This window comes from Leucoraja erinacea, chromosome 4, assembly GCF_028641065.1.
Source record: "Leucoraja erinacea ecotype New England chromosome 4, Leri_hhj_1, whole genome shotgun sequence".
NCBI lineage: Eukaryota > Metazoa > Chordata > Chondrichthyes > Rajiformes > Rajidae > Leucoraja > Leucoraja erinaceus.
Window position 1 is genome coordinate 79,892,391 of NC_073380.1, and position 16,477 is coordinate 79,908,867.

At 47.4% G+C, this 16,477-nt stretch overlaps 1 protein-coding gene across 2 annotated transcripts in view; it reads left to right on the top strand.

Annotated features, from left to right (window-relative positions):
* Window positions 1-16,477, top strand: part of reck (reversion-inducing-cysteine-rich protein with kazal motifs) — a 120,934-nt gene that overhangs the window by 26,623 nt on the left and 77,834 nt on the right. For both annotated transcript variants that reach the window (XM_055634621.1, XM_055634622.1), the window contains exons 4-6: window positions 2,307-2,365; window positions 15,378-15,452; window positions 15,692-15,728. In XM_055634621.1, the coding sequence (XP_055490596.1) occupies window positions 2,307-2,365; window positions 15,378-15,452; window positions 15,692-15,728 (171 nt within the window). The remainder of the gene's footprint in view (window positions 1-2,306; window positions 2,366-15,377; window positions 15,453-15,691; window positions 15,729-16,477) is intronic.

Here is a 16,477-nt window from a genome sequence, read left to right on the forward strand (position 1 = left end):
AGACAGATGGACCTTCTTCAGTCTCCTCAGGAAAAAGAGACGCTAATGAGCCTTCTTGATCAGAGTAGAGGTATTGTGGGTCCAAGAGAGGTCATCGGAGATGTTGACTCCCAGGAACCTGAAGCTAGAAACACTTTCCACCTCCGTCCCATTAATGTGGATGGGGGTGTGCGTGCCGCCTCTGGACTTCCTGAAGTCTACAATGAGCTCCTTGGTCTTCTTGGAGTTAAGGGCCAGGTTGTTGTCAGCGCACCATGCTGCTAAGTGCTGGACCTCCTCCCTGTAGGCCAGCTCATCGTTGTTGCTGATGAGGCCAATCACCGTTGTATCATCTGCATACTTGATGATGGTGTTAGTACCATGTACAGGTGTGCAGTCATAGGTGAAGAGGGAGTAGAGGAGGGGGCTCAGCACACAGCCCTGAGGAACGCCGGTGTTTAGGGTGAGGGTTGAAGAGGTGTGCTTGTCTAACCTCACAGACTGGGGTCTGTTGGTTAGAAAGTCCAGTATCCAGTTGCAGAGGGAGGGGTCGATGCCCAGGTTACCGAGTTTGGTGATCAGTTTTGATGGAATAATGGTGTTGAATGCTGAGCTGTAATCGATGAACAGCATTCTTACGTAAGTGTCTCTGTTGTCGAGGTGGGAGAGGGCGGAGTGAAGTGCCGTTGAGATGGCATCCTCCGTACTCCTGTTCTTGCGGTAGGCAAACTGATAGGGATCCAGTGTGGGGGGTAGGCAGCTTTTGAGGTGTGCCAGGACCAGCCTCTCGAAGCACTTGGTGATGATGGGGGTAAGTGCAACTGGGCGGAAGTCGTTGAGGCTTGCCGCAGTGGAGTGTTTTGGCACTGGCACGATGGAGGTGGCTTTAAGGCAAGTGGGGACAACTGCTTGGGCAAGTGACAGTACTGTAGCGGGTCGAGGTTCTTATTGAGGTAGGAGTTGAAATGCCCCATAACCAACCTCTCAAAGCACTTCATCACCATGGACGTTAGTGCCACTGGTCGATAGTCATTGAGGCACAGCATCTTACTCTTCTTGGGCACTGGTATTATTGATGCCCCCTTAAAGCAGGTTTTGCGGAGGTTGAAAATGTCCGCAAAAACCCCAGCCAGTTGATCTGCGCAGGTTTTCAATACTCGACCGGGTATACATCAGCTCCAGGCGCTTTCCGAGGGTTCACCCCCTTGAAGGATCTTCTGATGTTGGCCTCTGTGACTGTGACAGTAATACCATCAGGGCCTATGGGGGCTCAGGAAGGCACATCTGTGTTCTCTCTATCAAAGCGTGCGTAGAACGCTTGTCAGGGAGTGATGCTTCGCTGTCGTTTGAGCTGCCTCTTGATTTTGCGTTGTAGGAGGTGATGGCATTCAAGCCCTGCCATCATGTGAATAATAAACCTAAAATTGAACATGTGAATAATAAACCTAAATTTATGCACCAACTTCACTTGGAACTATGTTGGCGATTCTGCATTGCAGGGCTTAAATCCCCAAATTCCCCTAAACAGCACTATGTGTGGTGTTACTTCACACAAACTGTCACAGTTCAAAGAGGCAGGTCACCATCACGTTTGCAGATGGGCAATAAATGCTAACCTTGCCAGCATTGCCAGATCTGAAGTTAAAACAAAACAATGCCATCTGGCCTACATTTCTCACCATTTGCTGTAAAACTTGCCTATTCCATTCCCATGATATGCACCATTCTACATTGATGTAATTTTATTAAAATTGTGTGTAATTTGAAGACTGCTTTGATTTTAAACCTTTGGGGTCAGCAATGTATTTTTCTTGCTTACAAGTTTTTGCCTATCTAATTTGGCTGGTGTTTAACAGTAAAAATACCAATTACAGGAACATCCCAGGTTATGGAATGCCTGAGGTGCAGGAATCTGAGTTAAAGCAAATCCCAAGCTTGTAATAATAATATGTTTAGTACTACTCATTATCAAATGGATACAACGTATGTTCCATTTGTTTAATATTGGGGAGAATTTGATGAAAAGAGAATTATAAGAATTGTAAGCAGCGTGCTACAATGGGTAGCTATAGAAATCAATCAATCAATCAAAGACTTTATTGTCATTCAAAAATACACCAATAAATGCAAATCTGAACAAAATTTTTTTTGCATCTGGCTCAGATGTTTCTAACATGGAAAAACCGAGAATGGACAGTTCTTGAGAATGGAGCCCTTGCATAACCTGGGTTCTGCCTGTGACTTGGAGAAGATTCCATTAAGTTCCATTATGGCTTGGAGAAGATTTACAAAACCTAGCATTTAATATTCTATCTTTAATTCTGCAGAAGCATCATGTTGTTATCAAGCAAGAGAATATCCAGTTTGCAGAGATTTCTGTGATCAGGTATGACCTTTAATGACTTTTCAATAAATGTTTTTTTAATTAATGAAAGTTAAAATAAAGTATGAATGATTATGTACTATTTTCCTCTTTAGTTTCTCTAATTTCCTCCCTGTGCTCTTTAACTGTTATATCAGCCTTAATATCTCACCCTTCAGACATGCAAAATCAATAGATCATTAGGTGTCAGAGTGTTTTATTGTCATACTAGCGGTAGGTAGCGGGGGCGGCTGTTTCCCCAGTCTTGCGGAGAGCTGCCTCACCCCGGAGGGGAGAACCCATTGAAACATGTTAGTGGGGGAGGGATTTTATGTGGTGGGGGTGGTGGTGTAGAGGGTGAGGGGAAGGGGGCGACTCCCAACCTCGCGGAGCTGGGGGGGAGTCCGGCCGCGGGCGGGGCGGGTTGTAGCTCCGACCCCGGGGCTGCGAGGCGCTCCAAATCCAGCGCGGCCCGCGGCCGGAAGCTCCGAGAATGCAGTCGGCGACGTCGCAGAGCTGGGATACCAGCGGGGTGGGGCAATGGGGTCGCCGTGCGGCAAGATCCGGAGCGCTGTGGCCGCCTTCTTCAAACATTCGCGGAGGTCGGGATTTGGAGCCGCGGAGCTGGGGGCTCCGTGGCCGGGGGGGCGGGGGGAGGCAACTCTAGGGCGGGTCCAAATCCAGGACGAGATGGGGTGAGGCGGCCACAGCGGGGGCTTGGGGCGAGGGTAAGGGCCCGCACCCGCTGGGCGCTGGGGCCGACTCCCGACATTCGCGGAGCTGGGGCGTCCAGGGGCCGCGCTGGAGGGCGAGCAGGGGGTAGAGGCCGGGGGGAAACCGGAGGAGGCCACAGAGGGCCCAGGACCCGGTAAGGCATTGACCGGACCAGGTAGGGGACTAAGGGGACTAACATTTAAGCAAGATTTACAGATGTTTAAGCGTCTCCCGGTCTCCAGGGAGGAGGAGAGTACAGTAGGGGACCTGGGTTGACGGGGTCGTTTTGGGAGGGTTGGGCCAAACGCGAGCTTTGGGCAGACGACATCTGGAAAGAAAATGGCCGGTTTTCGGAGCTTTTCGGGAACACCGGATAAAAAAGGGTGCACCTGACTAGGTGTAGACCCGTTGGATCTGTTTCCCCAGGTGAGCGGGGGGGGGGGGGGGGGGGGGGGGGGGGGGGGCAGGGCTGCGGGTGCACACGAACCACCCCCCAAACACACAGGTGGGGGGGAGGGGAGACGGGGTGGGGAGAGAGGGAGGGTGAGAAGAGGGGGAGGAGGAAAACGGGAGAGATTTGGGGGGAGAGGAGAGCGGGGTAGGGGGAGAGAGAGGGGGGGAGAGTGGGGGGTAGGGGGAGTGGGCGAAGGGGGGAGAGAGGGGGGTGGAGGAGGGTAGAGGAAAATGGTGCAAGAGGGGGGGGGAGGGAGAGAGGGGTGAAGGGGGGGGGGGGGGAGGGAGATAGGGTGAGGGGGGAGAGAGGGGGGAGAGAGGGGTGGGGGGGGGGGAGGGGGGTGGAGGGGGAGGAGACAGGGGTGCGGGAAGGGGGAGAGAGGGAGGGGGAGGGGGGGAGGGGGGAAAGAGTGTGGAGGGAGGGGAGGAGGGGAGGCGGGGGAAGGGGGAGGGAGGAAGAGGGGAAGGGGGAGAGGGGGAATAGGGTGAGAAGGGGGAGCGTAGGTGCGGAAGAGGGGTAGGGGGGAGTGGTCGAGAGGGCAGAGATGGGAGGAAAAGGGGGGAGAGAGGGGGGGGAGGGAGGGGGAGGGAGACGGGGAGGAGAGGGAGGGAGGGGGGAAAGGGAGAGGGGGGAAGGGGTGAGGGAGGGTGGGGGGAGGGGGGAAAGAGTGGGGGGGGTGGAGAGAAAGGGAGGGGAGGATGGAGGGGGGGAGGAGGTAGGGGGAAGAGTGTGGAGGGGGGTGAGAGAATGGGGGGAAGAGTGAGGAGGGAGGGGGGGAGAGGGGGGAGAGGGAGTAGGGGATGGGGGTGGAGGTAGAATGGGAGGGAGGGAGGAGGAGGAGTAGAGTGGGTAGGGGGAACGAGGGGAAGGGCGAAGGGGGGGGGGGGAGAGGGATGGGTGGGGGAGGAGGAGGGGGAGGAGAGGGAGAGGGGTGAGGAGAGGGAAACATAGATATTAGGTGCAGGAGTAGGCCATTCAAACCTGCACCGCCATTCAATATGATCATGGCTGATCATCCAACTCAGTATCCTGTACCTGCCTTCTCTCCATACCCCCTGATCACTTTAGCCACAAGGGCCACATCTAACTCCCTCTTAAATATAGCCAATGAACTGGCCTCAACTACCTTCTGTGGCAGAGAATTCCAGAGATTCACCACTCTCTGTGTGAAAAATGTTTTCCTCATCTTGGTCCTAAAAGATTTCCCCCTTATCCTTAAACTGTGACCCCTTGTTCTGGACTTCCCCAACATCGGGAACAATCTTCCTGCATCTAGCCTGCCCAACCCCTTAAGAATTTTGTAAGTTTCTATAAGATCCCCTCTCAATCTTCTAAATTCTAGCGAGTACAAGCCGAGTCTATCCAGTCTTTCTTCATACGAAAGTCCTGACATCCCAGGAATCAGTCTGGTTAACCTTCTCTGTACTCCCTCTATGGCAAAATGTCTTGGGCAAGGGAGATGGAAAGGGAGGAGGAGAGAGGGGGTGGGGGGAGGGAAAGAGAGAGGGGTAGGGGAGAGAGGGGGAAGAGTGTGGAGGGGGGGGAAGAGTGGGGAGGGAGAAGGGGGGGGGGAGGGGGGAGGAGGGGATGGAGAGGGAGAGGAGGGGGAGGAGAGGGAGAGGAGAGGAGAGAGGGGGAGAGAGAGGGGGGGAGGGGGGGAGGGCGTTGGGGGGGGAGAGCGAGGGGGAGGGGGGAGAGGGTGGGGGGAGGGAGGGGAGGAGGGTGATGAGGTAGGGGAGGGAGGGGGGGAAGATTGTGGAGGGAGGGGGGGGGGTGGGGGGGAGAGGGGGGGGGGGGACGGAGGAGAGGGAGAGGGGTGGGGTAACGGGGAGAGAAGTGGGGGAGGGAGGGAGGGAGGAGGGGTAGGGAGGGTGGTGGAAGAGGGACAGAAGGGTAGGGGAAGGGGTTGGGGGGAAGGGGGGAGAGAGAGAGGAGATGGGGGAGGGAGAGGGAGAGGGGTGGGGTAGGGGTACAGAAGTGGAGGTGGGGAGGGAGGGGTAGGGGGAGTGGTGGAAGAGGGACAGAGGGGAAGGGGGCAGGGGTTACAGAGGGAAGAAGGGGGGGGTGGGGTAGAGAGGGAAGGGGGTGGGGGAGGGAGGGCTGGGGGTGGGAGGAGGAGGGGGGAGGAGGGGTGAGGGGAGATGGAGATGGAGAGGAGAGGGTGTGGGGAGAGAAGGAGAGAGTGGATGGGTAGAGAGGTGTGCGGGAGAGGGGGATGCGAGGAGGGAGATGGGGTAGGGGGTAGAGGGGAAAGAGTGGATGGAGGGGGGAGAGTGGGAGGGGGAAGGGGGTGGGGAGAGAGAGGGAAAGGGGGTGGGGGAGGGAAGGGGGCGGGGGGGGGTGGGGGAGAGGGAAGGGGGGTGGGGAGGGAAGGGGTGGGGGTGGTAGGGGGTTGGGGAGGAGAGGGGGTGAGGAGAGGAGGGGGAGGAGAGGGGGATGGAGAGGGATGAGGATAGAGGGGATGGGGGAGGGGGAGGGGAGGGGGAGAGAGGTGTGGGGGAGGGAGGGTAGGAGGGAGATGGGGTTCCTCCGGGGGAGGGTTTCTGGAGCGCTAGTATGGGTATTGTGGGCTGAAGGGGCTGGTTTCCAGAGGGCTAGTATGGACATTGTGGGCCAAATGGATTATTGGGGTGGCAGCCCTGTCACTCAAGCTTGTGGTGGCAGCTCACTCATGGCTGGTGGGCTAGCAGTTGACTCGCGTCTAGTCCTTGAAATTCCATTTCCAGCAAGGTATAAGGCAACCAAATTCAAATGCAGTTTCCTACCATTTCAAGCAGGGTGCAAGGCCACCGAATGCAAGTGCAGTTTCCGACCACTTCAAGCAGAGTGCAAGGCCACCAAATTCAAATGCAGTTTCATATGATTTCATGCAGGGTGCCATGCCACCACCACATTCAAATGCAGTTTCATACCATTTCAAGCAGGGTGAAACCACCATAAAACCACACAAAACACCACATAAACACCACACTCACAGTTCAGTAGACGTTCAGTTGATTCACAGCTCAGACGTCCACACTTCTGGGTTTTAGAATCCCTCCCCCTTCAACCGGAAGGGGCGTGGCCTTCATGGCATGATTGACAGGAGAGAGATTCTCAACATTTATTTAAACACTAATAACACTTTTATTTTTCATTGATGGGAAGAATCCTCTGTACCTGGTGAGCGGCGGGAGACTGAGTAAGATGGCCAAAAATCACAGCCAGCAAGTGGTAGCATTTTATTTAAATCAATATGCAGTGCAAACAGGAAGTTGTCAAGTTTCGACCAACAACAGCCATTTTTGCAGTGCAGCATTTCAAAGCAGTTACCACCACCAACAAGTCATTTTTGCAGTGCAGCATTTCAAAGCAGTTACCACCACCAACGACAGCCATTTGTGTAGTGCAGCATTTCAAAGCAGTTACCACCACCAACAACCATTTGCAGTGCAGCATTTCAAAGCAACCACATTTTCATTTTCAAACCACATTAAGGGCACTCACAGTTGAGTAGATATGTGTTCAGTGTTATTCATAGCTCAGAGGGACGTGACCCTCTAGCTTCATCTTGCAGAGACTGAGTGAGGTACAATACTTCTGGGTTTTATAGTCCCTCCCCCCTCCCACCAGCAGGGACAGCAGAGAGAATGTCACCATTTTTTAAACATTAATAATTCTTTTATTAATTTATTTCATTGACGGGAAAAATCCTTTTGTCCTGCGCAGAGGAGGGGGACTCTGAGTAAGATGGCCAAAAATCACAGCCGTAAGTGGCAGTGTTTTTTCAAAAACCATGAAACAGAAAACAGGAAGTGGTCAAGATCTTAGTTTTGGTAATATAGATGTTATTCAGCTGGAAAGGGTGCAAAGAAGATTGACGAGGATGTTTCCAGGACTCGAGGGCCTAAGCTATAGGGAGAGGTTGAGCAGGCTAGGACTTTATTCCTTGGAGCGCAGTGGGATGAGGGGTGATCTTATAGTGGTGTATATGATCATGAGAGGAATAGTGAGGGCAAATGCAGAGAGTCTTGATTAGTGTAGGGAAGTCAAGAACAAGAGGACATAAGTTTAAGGTGGGGGAAGATTTAATAGGAACTTTTTTATACACATGGAGCGAGCTGCCGGACAAGTGAGTTGAGGCAGGCACTGCTCAAAGTTTATGAACCATTTAGACAGGTTCATGGATAGGACAGGTTTAGAGGGATATGGACCAAATGCAGGCTGCTGGGACTAATGTGGGCAGGTTAGGCCAAACACTGTTTGAGTCTGCGTAGCCGGACACAGTTCTAACTCCATTTTCAAATTAGCCAATGACATCATCATTGTTAGATGAATTACGGATGATGACGATGGTGGGGAATTAATCGACTGACTGAATTGTGCCGGAACACCAACCTCCCTTTCAACTTCAATAAAACTTAGGAACTGATTGTTGACTTTAGAAGAGGGAGGCCAAAGGTCTACATTGACAGGACGGCAGTGAAGAAAGTCATCATAATCTTCAAATTGCTGGGCGTGCATATCTCTGAAGATCTGTACTGGACCCAGCCCACTCATAGAATCAGAAGGAAAGCTCATAACGCCGCTACTTCCTTAGAAGATTGAGGAGATTTGGTATATCGACAAATACTCTCTTGAACTTCTACAGGTGTATAGTAGAGACCATGTTGACTGGTTGCATCATGGCCCAGTTTGAAATGTCAATGCAAAGGAATGAAGAAGATTGCAAAAAATGGTGAACACCACCCAGTCCATCATGAGTACTGATTCCCCACCATCAACGGGAACACGAGTCGCTACCTCAAAAAGGCAGCCAGCATCATCATAGACCCACTCACTCTGGCCATGCTCTCATTTCACTCCTGCCATCAGGAAGAAGATATAGGAGCCTGTTACAAAAGCCATACTAAAAAAAAGCAACATAACACACAACTACATAACCATTTATGATTTTTTAGTAATCTGTTCCACAAAGGTGGAAGCAGAGTTATTGAATAGTTTTCAGGTAGAGGTAGATCACTATTTGATGAACAGCAGATTGAAATGTTACTAAAATCAGATCAGCAATGAGCTTGTATGTTCCGGTAGGGCGAGAGGGACAGAATTGCCTACTCCTAATTTGAATGTATCTTTTTGTTCACTTGACAGCAACTGATAATTGATAAGAATGCGTGCATGTTTCCTTAGTTTATCAGGTTCCATTTAATTTGTTTTTGCTAACCAATTATTTGTGTGTACCTCGTGAGTTTAGGGTAGCAAGGAGGTATGCAGCAGTGTCTTATTTTCTGGAGCATGATAGAAACATAGAAAATAGGTGCAGGAGTAGGCCATGCGACCCTTCGAGCCTGCACCGCCATTCGATATGATCATGGCTGATCATCCAACTCAGTATCCCATCCCTGCCTTCTCTCCATACCTCCTGATCCCTTTAGCCACAAGGGCCACATCTAACTCCCTCTTAAATATAGCCAATGAACTGGCCTCAACTACCTTCTGTGGCAGAGAATTCCACAGATTCACCACTCTCTGTGTAATAAATGATTTTCTCATCTCGGTCCTAAAAGACTTCCCTCTTATCGTTAAACTGTGACCCCCTAGTTCTGGACTTCCCCAACATCGGGAACAATCTTCCTGCATCTAGCCTGTCCAACCCCTTAAGAATTTTGTACGTTTCTATAAGATCCCCCCTCAATCTTCTGAATTCTCGCGTGTACAAGCCGAGTCTATCCAGTCTTTCTTCATATGAAAGTCCTGCCATCCCAGGAATCAGTCTGGTGAACCTTCTCTGTACTCCCTCTATGGCAAGAATGTCTTTCCTCAGATTAGGAGACCAAAACTGTACGCAATGATCTGGGATATCTGGATTTTTGCTTATTATATCCATTCTAATGGGTAAAGGGCACGGTCTCGTGCAGAGTTCTCCATTGTTATGAGTCCAAGCATTATTTTAGTCAGTTGTATGTTTGTCTGCTCAGGTTCTTTTGCAGAACATTCACAGGCATGCTTGGGACTTATTTAATAAACCTTACATTTGTTTATATTTAAATACGTTCCTGAATAATACCAGTACAAAGGATGATGTTTTGAAATTAAATGAATTCCAGCTGTTTTGACAAATCCATGTGAGACACTGTGGCATTTGGTTGTTGCAAAACAACGATGTCGGTAACTTTGTGCGTGGACAAAGTGAGTTTTTCATCCTGTTTTATGGGTCCCTGACCCCTTGTTTCCTGCCAATTTTAGTTTTCTGGTCTTCATATTTCAACTTGACTTGACTTTGTGGGCTATTAGATTGTTCAGTTTGAGCTTTCATTAACTTTTATGGTTATGTCTGTTTTGACACCTGGTTTCATAATCTGGGTTCAGCATCTGATAACGGAACAGATACAGTTGAAGAAACAACATAATAAATTGGAAGCATATTAATATCTAATGTTTGGACAGTAAATATCTAGATTATTTTCTTGATCATGAGCATTTTGATTTTATTAAATTACCATCTGTTTACAATATCTTTATCTTTACTTTGCATTTACACCATATACAATGCATTGAGAAAGTATTCAGACCCCTTCAATTTTTCCACATTTTGTTATGTTACAGCCTTATTCTAAAATTGATTAAATTCTTCTTTTTTTCATCAATCTACACACAATACCACATAATAAAGCGAAAACTGGTGTTTAGAATTTTTTGCAAAGTAACTAAAAAGAAATAACTGAAGTATCACATTTACATAAGTATTCAGACCCTTTGTTCGTTTATTTGTCGAGGCACCTTTGGCAGCGATTACAGGATCAAGTCTTCTTGGGTGTAACGCTACAAGCTTGAAGCACCTGTATCTGGCTAATTTCTCCCATTCTCTGCAGATCCTCTCAAGCTCTGTCAGGTTGGATAGAGAGTGTCGATGCACAGCTATTTTCAGGTCCCTTCAGAGATATGCGATCGGGTTCAAGTCTGGGCTCTGACTGAGCCATTCAAGGAAATTCACAGACTTGTCACAAAGCCACTCCTGCGTTGCCTTGGCTGTGTGCTTGGGGTCGTTGTCCTGTTGGAAGGTGAACCTCCGCCCCAGTCTAAGGTCCAGAACGCTCTGGAGCAGGTTTCCATCAAAGATTTCTCTGTACTTTGCTCCGTTCATCTTTCCCTCGACCTTGACTAGTGTCCCAGTTCCTGCCGCTGAAAAATATCCCCACAGCATGATACTGCCACCACCATGCTTCACCGTAGGTATGGTATTGGCCAGGTGATGAGCGAGCGGTGCCTTGTTTTCTCCAGACGTGACGCTTGGCATTTTGGCCAAATAGCTCAATCTTCGTTTCTTCAGACCAGAGAATCTTGTTTCGCATGGTCTGAAAGTCCCTTATGTGCCTTTTGGCAAACTCCATGCGGGCTGTCGTGCCTTTTACTGAGGAGTGGCTTCCGTCTGGCCATTCTGCTAAAAAGGCCTGATTGGTGGAGTGCTACAGATATAGTTGTCCTTCTGGAAGGTTCTCCCATCTTCACAAAGGAACTCTGGAGCTCTGTCAGAGTGACCATCGGGTTCTTGGTCACCTCCCTGACCAAGGCCCTTCTACCCTGATGTCTTTCCTCAGATTAGGAGACCAAAACTGCAATACTCCAGGTGTGGTCTCACCAAGACCCTGTACAACTGCAGTAGAACCTCCCTGCTCTTATACTTAAATCCTTTTATAATGAATGCTAACATACCATTTGCTTTCTTCACTGCCTGCTGCACCTGCATTCCTACTTTCAATGACTGGTGTACCATGACACCCAGGTCTCGTTGCATCTCCCCTTTTCCTAATCGGCCACCATTCAGATAATAGTCTACTTTCCTGTTTTTGCCACCAAAGTGGATAACCTCACATTTATCCACATTATACTGTGTCTGCCATGCATTTGCCCACTCACCCAACCTATCCAAGTCACCTTGCAGCCTCAGCATCCTCCTCACAGCTAACACTGCCCCCCAGCTTCGTGACATCCGCGAACTTGGAGATGTTGCATTCAATTCCCTCATCCAGATCATTAATATATATTGTAAATAGCTGGGGTCCCAGCACTGAAAAGGACCCGTTTACTCCTACTCTTTGCTGCCTGTCTGCCAGCCAGTTCTCTGTCCACATCAATACGGAACCTCCAATACCGTGTGCTTTAGGTTTGTATACTAATCCCTTCTGTGGGACCTTGTCGAAAGCCTTCTGACAGTCCAAATATAACACATCCACTGGTTCTCCCTTATCCACTCTATTAGTTACATCCTCAAAATTTTTTATAAGATTCGTCAGACATGATTTATCTTTCATAAATCCATGCTGACTTTGTCCAATGAATTCACCACTTTCCAAATGTGCTGCTATCCCATCTTTAATAACTGACTCCAGAATTTCCCCACCACCGATGTTAGACTAACTGGTCTGTAATTCCCCATTTACTCTCTCCCACCCTTTTTTAAAAGTGGGGTTACATTAGCTACCCTCCAGTCCTCAGGAACTACTCCAGAATCTAAAGAGTTTTGAAAAATTATCACTAATGTATCCACTATTTCTGCGGCTACTTCCTTAAGTACTCTGGGATGCAACTTATCTGGCCCTGGGGATTTATCGGCCTTTAATCCATTCAATTTACCTAACACCACTTCCCGGCTAACCTGAATTTCACTCAGTTCCTCCATCTCATTTAACCCCCAGTCCCGTGCTATTTCCGGCTGATTATTTATGTCTTCCTTAGTGAAGACAGAATCAAAGTAGTTATTCAATTGGTCTGCCATGTCCTTGTTCCCCATGATCAATTCGCATGTTTCTGACTGCAAGGGACCTACATTTGTTTTAACTAATCTTTTCCTCTTCACATATCTATAAAAACTTTTGCAGTCAGTTTTTATGTTCCCTGCCAGTTTTCTTTCATAATCTATTTTCCCTTTCCTAATTAAGCCTTTTGTCCTCCTCTGCTGGACTCTGAATTTCTCCCAGTCCTCTGGTAGGCTGCTTTTTCTGGCTAATTTGTATGCTTCATCTTTTGTTTTGATACTATCCCTGATTTCCCTTGTTATCCACGGATGCACTACCTTCCCTGATTTATTCTTTTGCCAAACTGGGATGAACAATTGTTGTAGTTCATCCATGCAGTTTTTAAATGCCTTCCATTGCATATCCACCGTCAACCCTTTAAGAATCATTTCCCAGTCTATCTTGGCCAATTCACGTCTCATACGCTCAAAGTCACCTTTCTTTGAGTTCAGGACCCTTGTTTCTGAATTAACAATGTCACTCTCCATCCTAATGAAGAACTCAACCATATTATGGTCACTCTTGCCCAAGGGGCCACGCACAACAAGACTGCTAACTAACCCTTCCTCATTACTCAATACCCTGTCTAGAATAGCCTGCTCTCTCGTTGGTTCCTCTACATGTTGGTTTAGAAAACTATCCCGCATACATTCCAAGAAATCCTCTTCCTCAGCACCCCTGCCAATTTGATTCACCCAATCTATATGTAGATTGAAGTCACCCATTATAATTGTTTTACCTTTGTTACACACATTTCTAATTTCCTGTTTGATGCCATCCCCAACTCCACTACTACTGTTAGGTGGCCTGTACACAACTCCGACTAGCGTTTTCTGCCCCTTAGTGTTTCGCAGCTCTACCCATATCGATTCCACATCCTCCAAGCTAATGTCCTTCCTTTCTATTGCGTTAATCTCCTATCTAACCAGCAACGCTACCCCGCCTCCTTTTCCTTTCTGTCTATCCCTCCTGAATATTGAATATCCCTGGATGTTCAGCTCCCAGCCTTGGTCACCCTGGAGCCATGTCTCCGTGATCCCAACTATATCATATTCATTAATAACTATCTGCACATTCAACTCATCCACCTTATTACGAATGCTCTTTGCATTAAGATACAAAGCCTTACCCTCTCTTACCCCTTATACAATTATGTTGAAATGTGGCCCTTTTTGCTTTTTGCCCTGGATTTGTCTGCCTGTCACATTTACTTTTCACCTTGCTACCTATTGTTTCTATTGTTTCTACCCTCATTTTACACCCCTCTGCCTCTCTGCTCTTGCACCCATCCCCCTGCCACATTAGTTTAAATACTCCCCAACAGCACTAGCAAACACTCCCACAAATTTCTTTAAGTTGTGGGGCTGCATGAAATGAAAAAAAAAACACATATTGGTTTTGATTCAAAGGGCATAGAGAACAAGAGTAAAAATGATCACTGAGAGTTATAAAATGGTTGGTTAGCTGTGAGATTTGGCAATCTGATCGTGGAAAAGATATTGAAGCCCTTGAGGACAAAGAGCAAGGGAACAGTATGATAATGAGAAAATGTGAAACTAAAGCTATAGAACAGGCAATCAGAAGTGGGAAGGGAACAGAGACTTAGTTTACTCTAGAAGTTGAATTGGAAAAAATCTGATGTAACTGTACAATGTTAACAATGTGACTGAGGGTATACATCCTTTGTTTTCAATTTGTGATGTGTTCTTATCCTGATTTGTAAGTTTAATGTAATTTTTTTCAGATTTTCTACTCGCTGTTATGATAGGAATTGTCACTAATTATATTTTACTAGCCTGTGCATCTATTTTTAAGTGTCCTACATATCATGTTATAAAGTAGCATACCCTTTCATCCATCATTAATAATGCATCAGGTCACTTGCTCTACTATGCAGTTATGTTAATTACAGATTACAGGCTATTTTCTCAGGCAAATGCAGCAATAGAAAAATATATAAATTGCGTTGATGACCTTGCGACTGTTTCCCTGCCTGAAAATATTCAGTATTTCTCAAGATCAATATGCCAAAGGGGTACAGAAAAAACACCATGAAATCGCATGCCTCACAACTAGCTAAGATTGGCTTTCCATTGCCATATCAATGAAGACAGGTAATCCATTAACATTATATGGATTGCCAATTAAAAAAATTATAGATTGCGTTTGAAAGGGATAGTCCCGGTTGTAATCGTTCTAAGCTAATGCTTTTCTATTGGGAAATGCTTTTGTAGTTATCCTATATACCCAATAATGTGGTGACCTTAATACACTTTAAGAGCCACCACCTCCTTGATCTCAAACTGCACAAGCATATTCAGATATCCCACGTTGATTTTACTATTCTTCATGTTCTTCTACTTGATGATCATACCCGAAAAGTAGCTGCTTCCTACCTCGCCTACATTTTCTGACCCCCAAGCACAAATTCCCTCCTTCTCCCTTGTTACTACTAACTACTGCTACTTACTGCCTATTATGCCTCCTGGCATGTAGGGCAGCAACGAAGGTACTCCACTCCTGTCTGTTCTGGGCTAGCTTCTGGACATCACCCCATGTCAGGTCCATTGTTTCCATTTCCTCCTCTACAGTTCGACACCAAGTGGTTTTGGGTCTCCCTCTTTTCCTTTTCCCTTCCGGTGTCCAGTACAGTGCAGGGCTATTCTTGGGATGCTGCCTGGCTCATCATTGACATTCATCCAAGCATCTGTCGATAGCCCTGGAATTCCATCACGCCCAGTAGTGTTGATTCCTTCAGTTGCTGTTTCCGTAACATATTTGTTTTATGAGACAGCTCGTTAGCCCTGTGCTCAACCTCCAACCTGGAGGACCAGTGGATCGCTCTTCGTCTCGCCTCTACCCTTCGACCTGTCCAGCATAGGAGACCCTAACAGGAGACATATCTCCCGCTGGCATAGCTCTTGGGAGACACACAAGCTCCCCGACCACGACAAGGTTGCAATCCAATGCCTTGTTACCCACTTGTTTTTAGTGTGCTTATAAACAGCCTTTGGATTCACAACGAAAAATCTTATGCAGGTTTGTCTGCCTGATCTAGCGGGTTTAATTTTGTATTAATTTTGTTTGTCACCAGCTTACATCCACAAAAAGTGAGGCTCAATTGAAGTTTCTTCTGCAGCGATTGCCGGACTACTGTCCTGAGTCTGTGGTAAGAAAAATATAGATCCATTGAAATTAACCTGTAATTGCTAGTTTATTAGCTGCATATTATTGTTCGTACTGGAACGTTGGATCAGTTGTCATTTCTGGTTGGATCATTATGAAAATTGAACCGAGTCTTGCCATTTGTTTATAAAAAAAATACATCTGCAGTTGGAAATATTTAAAGAATAAGTGATTAAAATAATTATGAAGGCTATTTACTATTTTTAAAACTTTTTTTTGCAGCTTAATTTCTGGGTTTGCATCAATGCATCTTTGCCTGGTAAGTGTCATTGATTGTAATTGAGAAAAAAGAGTCAGTGGGAATATAGGTAAAAGGACTGTAACTTGAAATGTGTATGTCCAATGATTCAATAGTTCTTTTATAATCATGTGTTCTAAGGTACAGTGAAATTCGTTTTTTGCATTCTGATCATTAAGATTCTTGCCATACACAGTACCACACCAGATTAAGTTCTGTATGCTTAGAAACAGCCCACTGAGTCCATATACAAGATTCTCCAGGTTTTAGGGCCATTTTCAACATCCCAGCAGCAGTTGGCCATAAAAGCCCATTACAGCCGTTGCCTCCATCCTCCTCAGATCGCCAGCAAACCCGTTATCCCTCTCTCACCTGGGCTTCCCAGGGGGTGCCTCCTGCAGCCGACCTTGAGGGTGCAGAAGGTAAGACCCCTGGGAGTCGTTGCCAGTCCAATGTCCTTCGCCGTCTCCCTCCACCTTCCGGTTCCTGGTCTTCTGGGGCAAGCAGGAGATTGGCCTCGGACGAGGCTCACACTCCATGTGGGTTTCCTGGTCCTGCGGCGGTCAAGCCAGGCTAGCCGTCAGGTGTTCTCTGTAGTGTTCTTAAGTTGTGGGGTCTAGTGCAATTTGTTGAATATTCATGATGTTTACTGATATGAAACACTCGGCTACAGATTGAATGGTTTTGAATTTTTGCTAGCCAAAATCAGGAGAGGGGAATGAGACCAAAGGGCCTGCATCTCGTGCTGTTATCTGTTCTATAATCTCTAC